Genomic DNA, 20,626 nt, shown 5'->3' on the forward strand with positions numbered 1-20,626 from the left:
TATAAATGTCCTAAAGCAAAAATATACACAAATAATACATTATCGGATGAAATTGCTTTAGAAAGGGGCACAAGACCGAGATGTCCTCTCTCCCCCTCCTGTTTGTACTGGCAATTGAACCACTAGACAGGACCCACAGGTAACAGGTATCAGTATTGGTAAACATGAATATAAACTAAACTTATTTGCAGACAATCTTCTGATATACCTGACCAATATTGAAAAGTCAATGCCCCCCTGCTAAAAATATTTTCAGAATACTCTAAAATCTCAGGATATAAAATTTACGTGGGGAAAAAAATGAAATAATGGCAATAGGCTAAATATAAATAACTCATAATCTACAGCAATCCTTTAAGTGGACTACAAAAAATATCAATTACTTAGGATGTTTAAAAAGTGACAACAAAGATATAAAGATAACTTTATCCCATTACTCAACAATATGAAACCAGACCTTATTAAATGGAACAGTCTTCCCATAAACGGTAGACTAAACTTCTTCAGGATGGCATGGCTCCCAAAGTTTAGATTCTTATTCTTGGAAATACCAATTAACCCACCGAAGACGTTCTTTTAAAAAATATACTCGGTCATAACAGACTTCATATGGGCAAATGGAACTCATAGAATAAAGAGGAAGGTTTTACATGTCCCTAAATCTGAGGCTGCTTTTAACCTTCTAGATTTGGAATTGTATTAGGCTTTTACTTGCGACATATTAAATGCACTAAAGAGGAACTATGGGTACATATTGAAGATGCGCATGCTCATCCCCAGAATCTTTCCATGAGTCTATTTTTGAAGGATAAAGCTAAGAACATTAACAACTTCATAGTTAAGTACAGTATAACATTATGGAAGAAAGTGAAACAGATTCTACAAGAACCAACATCACTCCCTAAAAACACAACCTTGTGGAACAATCCTTGGATAAGCTATTCAGAATTCACCCATAAATTGGTCCACGTGGAAAACGTAGAAACCGTAAATTACTTGGTAATAGGAAATATGTTTGTTTCCATGACAGCATTAAAAAGCCATTTTGGACTGACCAATGTAGATATTTTCAAATACATGCAACTTTATGCAAGTTTATCACAAAATGTATATTTAAAATATTTTCAGCATCAGAGCAACCTTGAGAATCCTATTTGAGTCAGAAAAGTGCTGGAGATGGGGGTGTGAGCATATCACTGTGAGCAGGGGTGATGTAGTTGATGTTTGAGTTATGTTGTTGTTTGTATGTTTTGTTGTTAATACATTTTTTATAAAATCTTACAAAAAAAAATTTGTACTGTACATGCTGTAGACTGAGTGATGTTGTCTTTGTCTCCTCTGTGTTTTCCAATATTTTTTTATTTTTTTAAATGCATGCCATCCCCAGACTATTAACCACTCTTGTGTCTCCCTCCCTTGGTCCAGCTGTCTGCTGTATAAGCATGTGGCGATGGACAGGTTGAGCTCTGTGCTGGGCTCTCAGGGCCAGTTTTCCAGCCGGAGGAGACGCAGGAGCAGACAGGCTCGTGTCCGCCGGCCCACCCCAGACCACCCTGACATGGCCTCTCTCACCGGGAGACAGGTGGGTCTAGGTCTTTGCTGATCCACGCTCACACACATGCATGCTTGCACATACGCACACACACAAACACGCTCACAAACATACTTTTCGTTGCTATGATTGGATAGTTTATGGTTAAAAAACATTTTCTAGTTTGACGGTATGTTGACAGTGTGACACTGGGAGAATGTATCTGACCTCCCCTATGTCTGTGTGTGTCCTGTAGGCCCAGTTACAGCTGAACCTGCGTGTGTCTCGCCCCGGTCCCTACATCCTGGTCCTGGAGTATGCCAGCGAGGTGGACACGGTCCAGAACGTCAACCTGATCATCACTGGCCAATCAGAGAGCCAGATCCAGGCCAGAGCCAACATCTACAGCTGCCAATTCAGGTTTGTGGGTTTACTGTATGTGAGTGTGTATTCATGCATGCATTATTCATTCCTGTCCTTCTTGAACACAATATATTGTTTATATCGTATGTACTTGAGAGGCAGTTTTGGCAAGTCATTTGTGTGTCATTTGTGTAATAAACCTGTTTTAATGCAGCTTTCCAGCTCTATAATGCCATTGATCATTGAGAGTGTTTACCTAATACAGCTTCCTGTGTCGGAGTGTGGCAGTAGATGGAATAAATCGCATGGCAGTGTTCCAGCTTACCCATAAGGCCGAGCTCCTTCTCCAGACCTCCACAGCCTCACTGTTGCTGGTGAGAATGAACTACGCCTCTCATTGCATGACAATAACTTGTGCATCCTCTTCTGCTTTGTCGTCCATTTCTTATTTTGAAGTGTGCATGTTATTTAGTAAGAGGAAGGGTACCGTCCCTATAAGTGAGTTTATAAAGTTTATATTCAAATGAAGTATACTTTTATTTCCTGTCACTATATTAACTGTATATTCCTCTCAGTATAAAGTGTATGCAGTGCCTGCGGAGGAGTTCTCCATGGAGTATGTGGACCCCAAGGTGCTTTGTGTATCTATCCATGGACGCTTCACTGAGGACAGGTAAGCCATTTTACATAATAATAATATGCTTTTCGATTGCCAGAGGACCTAGTGACTTCTTCAAACACTCTCTAAAATAGACAGCTGGTGCCTTTGACAGCTAGTCATCAGCAGCAGTTACCAAACGTGGCAGTAAAGGTAGTGTTTTATATTTTACAGGCAGTCGGCTGTTGTGCAACCAGTACCCCTGTCTCTGGGGGTGGATACTAGCCGTTGTATTGTAGATGCTTATCTTCCACACCTGTTTTCCAGGTGTGATTCCATGCATTCCTCATGCAGGGCACAGAGTCTCCTACCTGAAGCTGTCTGATCTATGGGCCAACCTCTCACTTTCCCCTCTCCCTCTCCTAACCCCTCTCCTACAGTATGTATGGACTGTACCCTCTCCCTCTCCTAACCCCCTCCCTCTCCTAACCCCTCTCCCTCTCCCTCTCCTAACCCCTCTCCCTCTCCTAACCCCTCTCCCTCTCCTATCCCCTCTCCCTCTCCTAACCCCTCTTCCTCTCTTAACCCCTCCCCTCTCCTATCCCCTAACCCCTCTCCCAAACCCTCTCCCTCTCCTAACCCCTCTCCCGCTCCTATCCACTCTCCCCTCTCCTAGGCCCTCTCCCCACACACCTCTGTTCTCCACAAAGCACAACTGGGCTTGATTAAGCTTGCCTGGTGCAATGGAACCAATGGAATAGTCCCAAAAGTGCACATCTGCACTTTTGGAACGAGTGTATGAAATAAAGCAAATCATATTTGAACCCAGGTCTGACAGCCAGGGACCACGTCAAGATTTACTACCATGTTTGCTCCTGATGACTAGCTGTCAACAGCAACCGTTTTGTTATTGTACAGCTGTTTTTTCTGTGTGTTTTACTCCAATTTACCCACTGACTGTAAATTGACTGCCTGCCTGGCTCCACTATTGTTGAAGGCAATTAGCAAGTTCATATTTTATTGAAAATAGTGAAGGGGGGGATCTATTGTCAAGACACTTGAAATAACTAATTTCTTTGATGGTGATGGTTTATGCACATTACAGAAGGCCTTTACTTTCATGGTGCTCTGCTGTTTCCACTAAAACAAATACGGAGGGACAGCATTAAAAGATCAGGCCTGAGAAAACAAAAAGCTTGCCATGTGTTGGTGATAAGAGCAAAGATAAGGACTTAAAACTGAGAAAAGAAAGAGTGAGCGTTTGACTAAAAGGGATGTTTTGTCAGATTGTGAAAGGAGTCAGGCTCCAGTATTAGACTTCAGTAAGAGGAACAAAGAAAAAGGGAGAGGTAACCTTTTACTGCAGTGTACTAAATCAGGGTCATACAGAGTGTTTCTTGGTACATTAGTCTTAAACAAATCTACTTTGAAACAAAAGTATTCTCCTCAGACACACGTTTATGGGCTTAAAAAAAGAAGGCAGCTGTACCATGTCAGATATATAGTTGAAATGTATTCCATTTTGAGTTTGCATTCCAATATTACACTTTATATATACTGAACAAAAAATATAAACGCAACATTTAAGTGTTGGTCCCATGTTTCATGAGCTGAAATAAAAAACCTTTGCCAAGATAATCCATACACCTGACAGGTGTAGCATATCAAGAAGCTGATTAAACAGCTGTACCTTGTGTTCGGGACAATAAAAGGCTACTCTAACATGTGCAGTTTTGTCACACAACACAATGCCACAGTTTTGAGGACGTGTGCAATTGGCATGCATATTGCAGGGATGTCCACCAGATCTGTTGACAGAGAATTTAATGTTAATTTCTTTACCATAAGCCGCTTCCAACGTCATTTTAGAGAATTTGGCAGTACGTCCAACTGGCTGCATTTGCATGCTTGTCATCCTCACCAGGGTCTTAAAGTGTTGAGTGAGTGTGCAATTGGCATGCTGACTGCAGGAATGTCCACCAGAGTGGTTGCCAGAGAATTTAATGTTAATTTCTTCTACCATAAGCCGCCTCCAAATTTGTTTTAGAGAATTTTCCAGTACGTCCAACCGGCCTCACAACCGGAGACCATGCCAGCCCTGGACCACCACATCCGGCTTCTTCACCTGTGGGATCGTCTGAGACCAGCGACCTGGAAAGCTTATTAAACTGAGGAGTATTTCTGCCTGTAATAAAGCCCTTTTTGTGGGGAAAAACGCATTCTGATTGGCTGGGCCTGGCTCCCCAGTGGGTGAACCTATGCCCTCCCAGGCCCACCTTCGGGCCATGGATCATCACTACAGGCTCTGGGACATGGATCATCACTGGAGGCTTCGTGCCATGGATCATCACTACAGGCTCCGGGCCATGGATCATCACTGGAGGCTTCGTGCCATGGATCATCACTAGAGGCTTCGTACGTAGAGCCGGAACAGGTGTCACCGGACTGAGGAGACGTACTGGAAGCCTGGTGCGTGGAGCTGCCACAGGGCTTACCAGGCTGGGGAGACATACTGGAGGCCTGGTACATGGAACCTGAACAGGTCTCACTGGACTGGGGAGATGCACTGGAAGCCTGGTGCGTGGAGCAGGCACCGCATACACTGGGCCATGGAGGCGCACTGGTGGTCTCGAGCGTAGAGCTGGCACAACCCGTTCTGGCTGGATGCCCACTTCCGCCCGGCAAATGCACAGAGTGCACCGGCCTGTGAATGCTACCACATAACACCGATCACATGCTCCCCACGGTAAGCACGGGGAGTTGGCTCAGTTTTAAACCCTGACTCTGCCAATCTCCCCGTGTCCCCCCCCCCCAAAAAAATGTTTTGGAGCTGCCTCTCGGGCTTCCGTGAATGGGTCTTGTCCCCTTCCATAATCTCCAGCCCGGTCCAGCTCGACCTCCAAGTTGGCGCACGCTGCTTGGTCTTTTTGTGGTGGGTAATTCTGTCACGTTCACGGTCTTCAAACTCCCTGTCATAAATTAGCCATGTAATGGCTGCATGTAATTCCACAGCTTTAATAAAGTGAAACCTTTACAAAAAAAACAGGTAAACAGAAACCGAACGTGATGCAACCGTGGCGCACACAAACACACACAGAAAAATAAATAATGACCCACAACATTAGGTGGGAAAAAGGCTGCCTAATTATGATTCCCAATCAGAGACAACGATAGGCAGCTGCCTCTGATTGGGAACCACACTCGGCCAAATACAAAGAAATAGAAAACATAGAATGCCCACCCAAATCACACCCTGCCCAAACCAAATAGAGAAATAAAACGTCTCTCTAAGGTCAGGGCGTGACAGAACCCTTTCCACAGAACCAAAAAGGTTCTACATGGAACCAAAAAAGGTTAACTTATGGAGACAGCCGAAGAACCATTTTTGAACCCTTTTTTCTAAGACTGTAGTGCACTATATATAGGGAATTAGGGTGCCACTTTAGATGTGCCCTCAGAGTTGCTTTAACCAACCTTCCCCTCATCTGTTCTGTTCCCCCTCCTCTCATCCCTCCTTCCACCCCTCCCTCCAGTCAGTACTGTGTTCCCAGCCAATATGAAAGGCCCTCCTCAGCTCTGGTTCTGGACGCAGCTCGTGACGGGCGCCTCTCCTCGCACCGGGTCGTCCCCCAGCAGAGGGAGATTGAGGAGTGGAGACAGAGACGACAGTCAGGGGCAGGGGGGTTCCCTCTCCCTGGAGTTCAGAGTGAAGGGGTACTACTAAAATCTCCCCAGGTACATGCATGGAGATGGCCCACATAATGCTGCTGCTGCTTAGAGTGGGACCTGGCACTGGAAAGCATGTGGGGCTTGAGACATGAAGCCCTCAGCTTCACTAACATTAACGGCAGTAACTCTGACATATTTAGTTCTAAATATATTATAGCTGTATGTTAGATAATGAGCATGTTTCAAATTATACAAACACACTTTCTCTCATCTCTTACTGTCTCTGTGGTATTGACCAGAGGATGTTTCTCAACATGTGTTCATCCTGTTGTGTTTCTCCAGAATGAGATCAGTTTCAGTGCCAGAGTGGAAGCTCCTGGCAGGTATGTGTTTGTGGTTCACTACTGCCAACCTGAACACACCGCCTTCCCTGTAGAGGTGCGGGTGGAGGCTGGACGCACCTGGACTGGTGAGTTTGGTGCGCAATGTGGGTGTATAAAGAGGTTGACCCAGATAGATATGGTTGGATAGAGAGTGTATGTGATACAGGATCTTACTGACCCCGACATCACCGTCCAAGATGTTATGAAATCTACAAAGAATGAATGTGATATCAATTGTCATAAACATAGTAGCAAGTTCCTTATTCTATGGTATTGTTGTAGAAGGAAAGGTTTTGGGGGGTTCTAGTGGTCTCTGGTGATGGGGGTGATTCTCTTTTAAGAGCAGATTAGGCATCTGACTTTCACCCCACATGACAAGATGATCAAAGGCCTCGGACACACTTTTGATGGGAATGGGGGTTGATGGGGAGGGATTACCGCGTGGCGCAACTGATGTCTTTTCCCCTTCCCTCTTTCTACTCCTCCCTCTCTCTCCTTTACCTTGCCTCTGCTCCTCCCCCACATCCCTCTCTCCCCCCAGGCTTTGTAAACGCCTCCTTCTGCCCTGGTGTCTCTTGCTGCAGGAAGGTGGTCATCGCTGAGAGGCACATTGCTCTGGACCTTCCCCAGCAAGACCTGGCCATCTCTCTCAAGGTTCCACCTAGGAAGACTCTCACTCTGGTCAGTCACATACAATTTGTTGGTCAGTCATGGTCACTGGGTCAATTCCTTACTCTGGCAATGTTCAATGTCTATACTAGCATACCACTAAGAATACATGCCCAAATTGTTGCTTCAATGGCCTCCCGGGTGGCGCAGTGGTCTAAGGTGCCACCAGAGATTCTGGGTTCGAGCCCAGGCTCTGCCGCAGCCGGCCGCGACTGGGAGGCTCATGGGGCGCTGCACAATTGGCCCAGCGTCATCCGGAGTTAGGGAGTGTTTGGCCAGGCATGGATATCCTTGTTTCATTGCGCACTAGCGACTCCTGTGGCGGACCGGGTGCAGTGCACACTAACCAGGTCGCTAGGTGTACGGTGTTTCCTCCGACACATTGGTGCATTTGGCTTCCGGATTGGATGTACGTGGTGTAAAGAAGCAGTGTGGCTTGGTTGGGTTGTGTTTCGAAGGATGCATGGCTCTCGACCTTCGCCTCTCCCGAGTCCGTTCTCGACCTTCGCCTCTCCCGAGTCCGTACGGGAGTTGCAGCGATGAGACAAGACAGTAACTACTACCAATTGGATACCTCGAAATTGGGGAGAAAAAGGGGTAAAATAAATAAAATAAAAATATATAAAAAATTGCTGCTTCATTTCAAGCAGCATGTTAATGTGGATCGTAGAAGAGAACAGAGACAGTTTGTCAGTTGATCATCTTTGCCCATACTGTAAGGTGGTGAACATATATTCCTGTCTTAAAGAAAACCCAGACTAGGTGATGCCTGTAGTGTAATTTAGGAGCCAAGAATCTCGGCCTTTAGTATGCTGTATTAGAGGTTTACAAGGTTGGCACTGTGAGACTCTCTCCTCTGTGTTATATCATGTCCCAAACAACAACAATGCAGTACTGTATTCTACCTGGCAACACTCCACTGCACACTGTTAGAGCTTTCCAACCTTGTAACAAAGTGAAACACACAGCTTTGTATTTGCTGTAGAGCAGGGGTAGGCAACTAGATTTAGATGCGGGCAAATGTTTTTGTTCGGAGTAGATGGTTGGGGCTCCGGAACATAATTATAATCATTTGTACACTGCAAATTTACCAAATTTAAGCCCAAAAAGAGAAAGAAAATTGCATAGAGACAAGATTACATACCCTATGTCTATTTGTTTTTATTTGTGGGAATACTTGGGGACAGATTTCCTAAATGAAACACATTTTTATCTAGATTACTGGTGATTTTAGTCTTTTTTTCACCCCAAACAAACCCCTGAGGTGCCTTATTGTTTTTATAAACTGGTTCCCAATGTAATTAGAGCAGTAAAAATACATATTTTGTCATACCTGTGGTATACAGTCGAATATACAGTACCATGTCTGTCAGCCAATCAGCATTCAGGGCTCGAACCACCCAGTTTATAATGCAGCATACCCCACATAGTATGCCACTGCAGACCAACAACAACAAAACAGCTCAACGTATCACTGAAATGCCCAGTCTTTTGTTTGTTTTTAAACCTTTTTTCAATTTAAAGTCTGTCAGATAAAACCGTTTCTTAAGCTATGATAAGTATCAAAGTGGAAGTAATTCAGAGAGATAAGCCAACAGCATTGTTTGGTTTGGACAAGATTTGTTATGTTTTGTTCCTTTTCTTCAGGATTATATCTTGGTGGTTCCTGATGATAGCTACACCCCTGATCTACTGAAAGAGAAGCCACTGGATAAGTCATCTGATTTCACCAGACAGTGTGAAGGTCAAGGCTATTATATAGAGTAAGTATTCAGTTCACTGACTGTGTTCTCAAGACTTAGCCCTAGCAAAACAACCTGCCTTGTGGAATGGGTTCAACTGCTTTGCTGAGTGATTTGACGATTAGATGAATGAGTATGATTGATATTGTAGGATCATTTGATGTTTATTTGAAACTTAAGTATATTTGAGGTATTTGCTTCCTACACTAATATATTACCAGAATATCCTTCCTAGGGAATCCCATCCACAATACCGTCCTTGGATGTTATTCTAAATAAAGCCCTCTAGTGGTTGATCAGTGGTGAATTTTCCAATATTTTACAAGCTTTTACAATGCATGTTAAAGGTAAAGGTAGACTCGGCCTGCATCACAGTTTCTAGCTGTGCCACTAGAGATCCTGGTTCGAATCCAGGCTCTGTCACAGCCGGCCTCGACCGGGAGACCCATGGGGCAACGTACAATTGGTCCAACGTCACCCGGGTTAGGGGAGGGTTTGGCTGGCAGGGATGTCCTTGTCCCATCGTGCTCTAGCGACTCCTGTGGCGGGCCGGGCACAGTGCACGCTGACATGGTCGCCAGGTGTACGGTGTTTCCTCCGACACATTGATGTGGCTGGCTTCCTGGTTAAGCGGGCATTGTGTCAAGAAGCAGTGCGGCTTGGTTGAGTCGTGTTTCGGAGGACGCATGGCTCCCTACCTTCGCCTCTCCCGAGTCCGTACGGAGTTGCAGCGATGAGACAAGACTGTAACTACCAATTGGACACCACAAAATTGTGGAGAAAAAGGGGTAAAAGTTTTAAAAAATGTATTAAATCATTTGTAAAGGTAGACTCAGCGTTTTGACAGAAAGTAAACATCATAGTGGGTACATTTTCGCAACAACACCACTGTTTGGTGCCCTGGCTACTTTGCTCTGAACAGCGTGAGGCGAACCCGTGCACATGCGCAATTACTGTGTGTGACTGTGTGATCTCAATATCTGGGGTGCTGCTCTTGGAAATGTCATTTTGCTTTGTCTACCTTTAAATGTGTGGATGTAAAAACTGTAACTGGAGAATTTCAGAATTACTTTTTTTGATTGACCCCTGACCTGAATGTTCTCGTCCTGATCCAACTTCCCACAGCCCTAGAACCTCCTCCCAGTTCTGCCAAGTCTCAACACGCTCCCTGGTAGCAGCCTACAGTGATGGGGCCCTGCCTTGCTACTGTGATAAGTCAGGAGCCACGGGGCCCACCTGTAACCCTGTAGGGGGCCAGTGTCCCTGTCGGCCCCATGTCATTGGTCGACAGTGTACACGATGCGCCACAGGATACTACGGCTTCCCCTACTGCAAACGTGAGTGGATTTGACTTACTAAAATGTCTCTCTCTCTCTCTCACACACACACACACACACACACACACACACACACACACACACACACACACACACACACACACACACACACACACACACACACACACACACACACACACACAGTGTCCTACCTTAACCTGTCTATATCCTTTGTTCCCCTTCAGCCTGTGAGTGTGGCCAGCGGCTGTGCCATGAGGTGACAGGCCAGTGTATCTGCCCGCCCCAGACAGTGAAGCCAGCCTGTGATGTGTGTGAGAGCCAGACATTTAGCTACCACCCTCTAGTGGGCTGTGAGGGCTGTGACTGCTCCCCCAGCGGAGTCAGGCCCAACGCAGGGAGAGACTGTGACCGCGATACCGGACAATGCATGTGAGTGGCCTTCTGTCTGATCTGACATACACCATACTGTATGTGTCACTAATGCCAGTGTGTATCATATGTGGTGATTGTGAATTATTGTTAGATTATTGTGTGTTTATTCGTATATGCCTATTCCCTCCAAATAAAATGTAAGTGTGACCATAGCTCTTTAAATTTGACCCTGTTCTGACATGCTTTGTGTGTGTGTGTGTGTGTGTGTGTGTATGTGTGTGTGTGTGTGTGTGTGTGTGTGTGTGTGTGTGTGTGTGTGTGTGTGTGTGTGTGTGTGTGTGTACATACGTGCGCGGGTGCCTGTAGATGTAAGCCCAGGATCGGGGGGCGCCAGTGTGACCGGTGCGCTGCAGGTTTCTACAGGTTCCCTGAGTGTCTCCCATGTAGCTGTAACCAGGGAGGAGTCACAGCAGACGTCTGCCACCCTGACACAGGACAGTGCCTCTGCAAGGTGACTGACTATACACGATAAATATACTACTTGTAAAAGGAAGAATGATTATCTACAGTACTGTATGTGTACATTTACAAATAGGAAGACTCTGTACACTGCCATATAATTCCCTTAAGTGTTTACATACGCCATAACAATATTTTGACCACTGGCTTTCGCAGTTTAACATGTTTTTTCTGTTGTTGTAGAGAAACGTCCAGGGAGCCCTCTGTGATGCCTGTAGAGATGGGGCCTTCCACTTTGACCCCTCCCACCCCAGGGGCTGCATCAGCTGCTTCTGCTTTGGAGCCAACAGCCAGTGTCAGAGCACCCGCAAACGCAGGGGGAAGGTGCGTGTGTGTGTGTGTGTGTGTGTGCATGCATTTGTATGGTTGTGTGTTTGTATATGTGTGTGTGAAGATTTAAAGGTGTTTTCATTGATACATTATTGGGTTTCTGGTCTATAGAAATCTAAAATGGCGTGTTATTATTATTATGTACTTGTTCAGACACATGATCCAACAAACACTGATCTCGCCACATAACCAGTGTTGCATCAACCCAAATTCCATAGACTGGATATACCCACAGCTTTGCCACACCTGCGGAACATAAACCCATTGCGCTCCATTGCATACCACAGCATGCTATTCTATTCCTATAATGGTATTTCACCTAATCACAGACCTATAATATATAGTACAATTCTCTTTCCATCCGCTTCCACTAGTTTGTGGACATGCATGGCTGGCGTCTGGAGAGAGCTGACCAGGAGGAGGTGACATCAGTTCTCAACCCATCCAGTAACACAGTGGTAGCAGACATACAGGAGCTGCCTGGCACTACTCAGCTCCTCCACTGGGTGGCGCCTCCATCCTACCTGGGAGACAGGGTGAGTGGAGCGAGTGGGACTCAGGGGGAGCACATGTACTGTTTATACAATAGTTCAGTTTAATAAAGAGGATATGTTTCAGTAATATTTGGAAGGTCTTTTTATATTAGACTTGAGCATTTTAAGCTGGAATCCTTAGTTATTACATCCATTTTTGGGCTCATGAGGTTAGTTCAACTGTTATACACCGACGGAACCCAAAATATAAGCTTGTTTTGCTCCAATGTTTGTAAACAATGTAAATGTAAACAAACACTATCTAGCGTTAAAACTATAATTTTGATATCATGGATGGTCAGTCCTTGCATCTATAGCTCTGCCTGTGAATTTGAGAGTGGTTACATTTCTCCAGGCCCATCCCTCATCTTTTTTTTACCAAAACAGAGGCGGGGCGACCGCTTTATTGTTTTAATTAAGGACTCTAGCTTTAACATTTGATCAATTGTTATTTAGTGGTGAATTCAGTGTCAACAAGAAAAGTATACGAGGAGTCAGTCTTAGCAGCTGCCATAGAGCCTAACCGATAGTGCTTTGACCTGGGGGGTATGCTACAAAGTAGGATCTATGCGTTATCCAGCTAACTTCAATAAACAACCAGAACTCAACTTGGATGTGTGTTCTTGGTTGCTGAGTCAATTAGACCATGCCCATTTCAAGCTTGTCTTAAATATACAATATATACCCTACCATTCAAAAGTTTGGGGTCACTTAGAAATGTCCTTTAAAAAAAATTAAAATAAAAGCACTTTTTTTTTTTATCCATTAAAATAACATCAAATTGATCAGAAATACAGTGTAGACATTCTTAATTTTGGAAATGACTATTGTAGCTGGAAACGGCAGATGTTTTATGGAATATCTCCATAGGTGTACAGAGGCCCATTTTTAGCAAACATCACTCCTGTGTTCCAATGGCACGTTGTGTTAGCTAATCCAAGTTTATCATTTTAAAAGGCTAATTGATCATTATAAAACCATTTTTGCAATTAGGTTAGCACATGTTGTTCTGATTAAAGAAGCAATACAACTGGCCTTTTTTTAAGACTAGGTGAGTATCTGGAGCATCAGCATTTGTGGGTTTAATTTCAGGCTCAAAATGGCCCAAAACAAGGAACTTTCTTCTGAACCTCGTCTATGTTTTCTTGTTCTGAGAAATGAAGGCTATTTCATGCGAGAAATTGCCAAGAAACTGAAGATCTCGTACAACGCTGTGTACTACTCCCTTCACAGAACAGCGCAAACTGGCCCTAACCAGAATAGAAAGAGGAGTGGGAAGCCCCGGAGCACAACTGAGCAAGAGGAGAAATCCATTAGTGTCTAGTTTGAGAAACAGACGCCTCACACGTCCTCAACTGGCAGCTTCGTTAAACAGTACCCGCAAAACACCAGTCTCAACGTCAACAGTGAAGAGGCGAATCCGGGATGCTGGCCTTCTAGGCAGAGTTCCTCTGTCCAGTGTCTGTTCTTTTGCCCATCTTAATCTTTTAGTTTTTATTGGCCAGTCTGAGATATGGCTTTTTCTTTGCAACTCTGCCTAGAAGGTCAGCATCCCGAGTAGAGCAGCGGTCTAAGTCACTGCATCTCAGTGCTAGAGGCGTCACTACAGACCCTAGTACAATTCCAGGCTGTATCACAACCGACCGTGATTGGGAGTCCCATAGAGCAGCACACAATTCGCCCAGCATCGTCTGGGTTAGGGTTTTGCCGGGGTAGACCATCATTGTAAATAAGAATTTGTTCTTAACTGACTAGCCTAGTTATATAACAATAACAATATTGACGAATACGCTGATTCGGTGTGCGAGTTCATTAGAACGTGCGTTGAAGATGCCGTTCCCATAGCAACGATTAAAACATTCCCTAACCAGAAACCGTGGATTGATGGCAGCATTCGCATGGAACTGAAAGTGCGAACCACTGCTTTTAATCAGGGCAAGGTGTCTGGTAACATGACCGAATACAAACAGTGCAGCTATTCCCTCCACAAGGCTATCATAAATAAAATGTAAATGTATCAAACAAGCTAAGCGTCAGTACAGAGACAAAGTAGAATCTCAATTCAACGGCTCAGACACAAGAGGCATGTGGCAGGGTCTACAGTCAATCACGGACTACAAGAAGAAATCCAGCCCAGTCACGGACCAGGATGTCTTGCTCCCAGGCAGACTAAATAACTTTTTTGCCCGCTTTGAGGACAATACAGTGCCACTGACACGGCCTGCAACGAAAACATGCGGTCTCTCCTTCACTGCAGCCGAGGTGAGTAAGACATTTAAACGTGTTAACCCTCGCAAGGCTGCAGGCCCAGACGGCATCCCCAGCCGCGCCCTCAGAGCATGCGCAGACCAGCTGGCCGGTGTGTTTACGGACATATTCAATCAATCCCTATACCAGTCTGCTGTTCCCACATGCTTCAAGAGGGCCACCATTGTTCCTGTTCCCAAGAAAGCTAAGGTAACTGAGCTAAACGACTACCGCCCCGTAGCACTCACTTCCGTCATCATGAAGTGCTTTGAGAGACTAGTCAAGGACCATATCACCTCCACCCTACCTGACACCCTAGACCCACTCCAATTTGCTTACCGCCCAAATAGGTCCACAGACGATGCAATCTCAACCACACTGCACACTGCCCTAACCCATCTGGACAAGAGGAATACCTATGTGAGAAGGCTGTTCATCGACTACAGCTCGGCATTCAACACCATAGTACCCTCCAAGCTCGTCATCAAGCTCGAGACCCTACCCCGCCCTGTGCAACTGGGTACTGGACTTCCTGACGGTGGTGAGGGTAGGCAACAACATCTCCTCCCCGCTGATCCTCAACACTGGGGCCCCACAAGGGTGCGTTCTGAGCCCTTTCCTGTACTCCCTGTTCACTCACGATTGCGTGGCCACGCACGCCTCCAACTCAATCATCAAGTTTGCGGACGACACAACAGTGATAGGCTTGATTACCAACAACGACGAGACGGCCTACAGGAAGGAGGTGAGGGCCCTCGGAGTGTGGTGTCAGGAAAATAACCTCACACTCAACGTCAACAAAACTAAGGAGATGATTGTGGACTTCAGGAAACAGCAGAGGGAACACCCCCCTATCCACATCGATGGAACAGTAGTGGAGAGGGTAGCAAGTTTTAAGTTCCTCGGCATACACATCACAGACAAACTGAACTGGTCCACTCACACAGACAGCATCGTGAAGAAGGCGCAGCAGCGCCTCTTCAACCTCTGGAGGCTGAAGAAATTCGGCTTGTCACCAAAAGCACTCACAAACTTCTACAGATGCACAATCGAGAACATCCTGGCGGGCTGTATCACCGCCTGGTACGGCAACTGCTCCGCCCTCAACCGTAAGGCTCTCCAGAGGGTAGTGAGGTCTGCACAAAGCATCACCGGGGGCAAACTACCTGCCCTCCAGGACACCTACACCACCCGATGTTACAGGAAGGCCATAAAGATCATCAAGGACATCAACCACCCGAGCCACTGCCTGTTCACCCCGCTATCATCCAGAAGGCGAGGTCAGTACAGGTGCATCAAAGCTGGGACCGAGAGACTGAAAAACAGCTTCTTTCTCAAGGCCATCAGACTGTTAAACAGCCACCACTAACATTGAGTGGCTGCTGCCAACACACTGACACTGACACTGACTCAACTCCAGCCACTTTAATAATGGGAATTGATGGGAAATGATGTAAATATATCACTAGCCACTTTAAACAATGCTACCTTATATAATGTTACTTACCACATTATTCATCTCATATGCATACGTATATACTGTACCCTATATCATTGACTGCATCCTTATGTAATACATGTATCACTAGCCACTTTAACTATGCCACTTTGTTTACATACTCATCTCAAATGTATATACTGTACTCTATACCATCTACTGTATCTTGCCTATGCTGCTCTGTACCATCACTCATTCATATATCCTCATGTACATATTCTTTATCCCCTTACACTGTGTATAAGACAGTAGTTTTGGAATTGTTAGTTAGATTACTTGTTGGTTATTACTGCATTGTTGGAACTAGAAGCACAAGCATTTCGCTACACTCGCATTAACATCTGCTAACCATGTGTATGTGACAAATAACATTTGATTTGTTTTGATTTGATTTGATTTAAATAAAGGTTAAATAAAGGTTAAATAAATAAATAAACTCCTTGTTCCTGCTTTGTAATATAACCCCCAGTTCTGCACTGATTCAGACCATAGAATTAGAATGATTGCTAAGTCATTCATGGATGTTCTATTCATTCTATTTCTATAGTTTAGACCCAGTCCCAGTGACTCTGACGGTATGCTCTGCTCCTGTCTCAGGTGTCTTCCTATGGGGGCTACCTGACCTACCAGGCCAAGTCATTTGGGATTCCTAGTGAGGGGATGTCTTTGTTGGACCGCAGACCTGATGTCTTGATCAGTGTATGTACAGTATTGACATATCATCAATTATGACATCTCTCTTATTGGTGTATAAGTCGTGTATAACTCACTTCCTGTTGTGAGTAACCTAGTGTTGTTTCTCTGTGATGTCTTCAGGGCAAGGAGATGGCCCTGGTCCACATGGCCCCAAAGACCCCCGAACCAGACAGACTCCACCAGGGCAGAGTCCAGCTAGTGGAGGTATAGAAAACAGTGTTTCCTACCTAAAACGTGGTCAAACTGAGTCCTTATTCCATTCTATCTGTTGTGAACAACACCTTTAAAGCACTTCAAAGTGTACACTCCCTCACTAATACCTATCTGTGTGTTATGTGCAGGGGAACTGGCGTCACGCCGGCACCAACCGGCCTGTGTCCAGGGAGGATCTGATGGTGGTCCTGGCTGGGCTGGTGGCTCTGAGGGTGCGGGCTCTTTACTTCACCCAGAGCCAGAGACTCAGTTTGGGGGAGGTAGGCCTGGAGGAGGCTACAGACACGGGGTCCGGGGGCCCTGCCAGCACCGTGGAGCAGTGTGCCTGTTCCCCTATCTACAGAGGAGACTCCTGCCAGGTTTGACACGGGCCGTAATGATCTTGTTCACTCCTAGTCCCCTAGGTGTTTCATATTGACATACAGGGGTTATACAGGCATAAGCAATATGGTTAAAGATTTGAAGAGTACTCCTGAGGTGCCTTGGAGTCTTATTTTGGAAATGGTAGTATGTCCAAGGCAAGTTGGACTTTTAGCTCTCAGGTGCACAACAAGCAGGGCTGGGAGCTTGGGTTAAAGGTCAGTTTGGGATTGGGAAGGAGAGGTGGGAAAGACAGTGGGAGAGCGAAAAGGATTAGGAGACGGTAGTAGAGAGAGAAAGAATACAGGAGGGGCTGAGAGAGAGAGGTGACGACTGATAGGTCTAGTCATTTTAGAAAAGAGAAGAGTTGCGCCACGCCCAAACAATGGTGCCACGCCCGGGGGGAGTGAGGTCACTGGCAGGCAGAGGAAAAACCCTTCAGCCCATCAAAGAGACGACGGTTTAAACAACCCTGTGTGGAATGTCCTGGAAAAAAACCCTGTGTGTCTGTGTGTGTGTGTGTGTGTGTGTGTGTGTGTGTGTGTCTGAGTTCATCAGCCAAGCCCAGTAGCCCCAGGCAGAGGGAGAAGATGTACAATCACCATGACATAATATTAGACATTCAATTACTGCTGTAAAGTGCTCCACTGTGGCATGGTAACAGCAGTTAAAATAAAATACAATAAAAAAACATTTACAGTACGATGGTCATCAAGTTTCAACAGAATTCTTCCCCTTGGGGTGTTTAGTGCATGGGTGGGTCTCTGTAAGTATTTTCCCCCTGAAAATCCACATATTAAATTGAATGTAGATGAAACCATTTTTGGTGTGTAACCCCTAGGGATGGGCGGCTGACAGTGAAGATGTGGTCTTGTTACCCTGGCAACAGTGTCCTGATGACTTTACAATAGATTTTCATTTGACTTGATTGAGTTGTTTTTTCCCCATTTTGTGGTTGTGCTCTAAGCAGTGTTATTTTGTGTGTGTGTGTGTGTGTGTGTGACATCAACGTCCTGTAATCAGGTGTGTTCAGAGGAAATGGATAATATATAGCCGGCGGCAGTAATAAAAAGGAGAGGCACGCTGACACACAGCCAGTGTGGTATTTGGCAACCTGGGACGGTGTTACTCACCACCCTGAACCAGACAGACACAATGTGTGTGTGTGTATTCTAGGTGTGAGTGATCTTCTGTACTGTCTGGAGGTCTATGAGTATTATTCACAGAACCACACAATCACACTGGAATACTCACAAAGATACCCTATGGACACACATTAACACACACGATTCAAAACACACTCGTTCAGTCTCCCAGGTGGAACCACACCCGAGCAACATTAGGATTTTCCTGTAGACTGTTTGTTAGTGTAAGCGAAGTTGTATTTTTGAAAATAGTTATGAGAATAAATGTGTGTGTGACGTGCACGTATGTCAGTGTGTGTGTGTGGGTGTGCATGCTGCTACATTGCTCTGACTGCGGCACTGACTCAGGTGCTGTACGTGAGTGATGGGGCGTGTCCTCTACGTGTGAGTCTGTGAGTGTTTAAGAGGCAGAGGCAGGGAGTTATTTCAGACTAAACGGGAGTGATGTCAGGCACGAGTGCACACAGACACCAGAGAGGGAGAGACGTGCTACTACAGGTCCTGCTATGGGGAACCTTACTGGGACTATGCAGCGCAGGACACAGACCATATTCCAGGGGAGAGAGGAACCGCTATCCCAGACAGCATGACCGAGAGGCACAGAGAATAGATTATCCTTTCATACATGACCAGGGAGGACAAAGAGTACATTACCCTTCTGTGAATGATCAGGGGACCCAACGAGTCCAGTACCCTTCTGTGAATGATCAGGGGACCCAACGAGTCCAGTACCCTTCTGTGAATGATCAGGGGACCCAACGAGTCCAGTACCCTTCTGTGAATGATCAGGGGACCCAACGAGTCCAGTACCCTTCTGTGAATGATCAGGGGACCCAACGAGTCCAGTACCCTTCTGTGAATGATCAGGGGACCCAAAGAGTCCAGTACCCTTCTGTGAATGATCAGGGGACCCAACAAGTCCAGTACCCTTCTGTGAATGATCAGGGGACCCAAAGAGTCCAGTACCCTTCTGTGAATGATCAGGGGACCCAACGAGTCCAGTACCCTTCTGTGAATGACAGAGGACAGACTGTTCAGTATCCGTATTTTGATGACCAAGGTTCCAGTTCTCAGATCCAGGTAAACCTATGGAAGTCAAGCAGTGGTGAAGTCTGCTGGCTTACAAACAGATGTACTGTCTGTAATGTATGTGTGGCTGCTCTGTGCATGAGTTAGACCTGTAGGACATCAGTTGACTTCCAGACTGTTATCTTACAGAGTAAAGGGTATGTTTGGCAGTGGTGCGTGGTGTGATGTCTTGTATTCAGCGTGGTGCTGGTGACACACCCCACCTGGGAACAGTTTGGAACATTTGTGAGATCAGTCATTCTCTGTTGCTAGGCAGATTAGCTGAGGTATACTCAGACAGCCTTTATCTACTCAAACACTGCCACTTTGAATGGTAAAATGTTCTTCTGTGTGGGAATTAAGTGTGTTGTTTTGAAACATGTATTTAGTATTGTGTTCTGTTTGTGATAGAACTTGTGTGGCTCTTTCATATTTTTTGTTATTTATCCATTGAGTCCCATTGAGCTAGACATCACTTGTAAAGCTCTGACTTTCCATGAAGTATTGCTGTATCTACTGAATGTATTTGATGTGTCTGTATTCTTGTCTGATGTTTGTGTTTCTCTGTTCCAGAAATGTGCCACTGGTTACTATAGAGACGGCAGTGGACCCTACCTGGGTCGCTGTGTGCCCTGCTCCTGTAACGGCCTGGCCAACGAGTGTGACGAGAGGACTGGGAGGTGTCTGGTAAGAACACACACACACACACACACACACACACACACACACACACACACAGGTCACAGTGAAGTGACCATAAGCACATATGAAGGTGCAATACCTAAGTCATCCCATCTGACTCCAAGGTAAGCCACAGTCCAGTCATCAGTCATAGTCTGGACATCTTACCCATGCCACTGGGCATTTCTGTGGGTCCCCCATGGGCATCCCACCCTACCCGGGTGTTACCACATACTGTTCTGTACCATAGCAGGCTAACCACATTAAAGTATTGGCTGATGTGGGTCTGTGTTAGTAGATGTGATCACGTATAAATGTGATATGGGTCTACATTAGCCCCTAGGGGAGCCTTCATCTGTCTCCTTCTGTCACGGATGGCAGGGTGGAGTGGAGGGTGAAACTCTAGATCTCTAAAATCCCATGCAGCCATCTATATTCTCCTCTCTCTCATTCTCCCTTTCTCTCTCTCTTATCTCCCTCTATCTCGCCCTCCCCTCCCTCCCCCTCTTTCTCTCTCACCATCTATTTCATTCTCTCTCGCTCTCTCTCTCTCCCTCCATTTCTCTCTTATCTCCTCTCATCTTACACAAGCCCCTCAAGAGCAGTGCCTCTCTCCAGGCCTAAGGAACCCAGAGCACTACGGACAGACAGACGCACATGGCTGAGCACGCTTTCTCTCTGCAGTGAATGTCCATCAAAACCACTTTAGTG

At 45.7% G+C, this 20,626-nt stretch overlaps 1 protein-coding gene across 3 annotated transcripts in view; it reads left to right on the forward strand.

The window, feature by feature from the left end:
* Positions 1-20,626, forward strand: part of LOC115114499 (laminin subunit alpha-3-like) — a 114,230-nt gene that overhangs the window by 74,769 nt on the left and 18,835 nt on the right. For all 3 annotated transcript variants that reach the window (XM_065013456.1, XM_029642778.2, XM_065013455.1), the window contains exons 24-40: positions 1,426-1,582; positions 1,788-1,951; positions 2,160-2,268; positions 2,470-2,567; positions 6,026-6,227; positions 6,504-6,630; positions 7,086-7,225; positions 8,861-8,976; positions 10,081-10,292; positions 10,478-10,682; positions 10,992-11,136; positions 11,328-11,468; positions 11,849-12,010; positions 16,350-16,451; positions 16,569-16,652; positions 16,790-17,020; positions 19,808-19,921. In XM_065013456.1, coding sequence (XP_064869528.1) covers positions 1,426-1,582; positions 1,788-1,951; positions 2,160-2,268; positions 2,470-2,567; positions 6,026-6,227; positions 6,504-6,630; positions 7,086-7,225; positions 8,861-8,976; positions 10,081-10,292; positions 10,478-10,682; positions 10,992-11,136; positions 11,328-11,468; positions 11,849-12,010; positions 16,350-16,451; positions 16,569-16,652; positions 16,790-17,020; positions 19,808-19,921 — 2,509 coding nt within the window. The remainder of the gene's footprint in view (positions 1-1,425; positions 1,583-1,787; positions 1,952-2,159; positions 2,269-2,469; positions 2,568-6,025; positions 6,228-6,503; positions 6,631-7,085; positions 7,226-8,860; positions 8,977-10,080; positions 10,293-10,477; positions 10,683-10,991; positions 11,137-11,327; positions 11,469-11,848; positions 12,011-16,349; positions 16,452-16,568; positions 16,653-16,789; positions 17,021-19,807; positions 19,922-20,626) is intronic.

This window comes from Oncorhynchus nerka, linkage group LG9b (assembly GCF_034236695.1).
Source record: "Oncorhynchus nerka isolate Pitt River linkage group LG9b, Oner_Uvic_2.0, whole genome shotgun sequence".
Taxonomy (NCBI): domain Eukaryota; kingdom Metazoa; phylum Chordata; class Actinopteri; order Salmoniformes; family Salmonidae; genus Oncorhynchus; species Oncorhynchus nerka.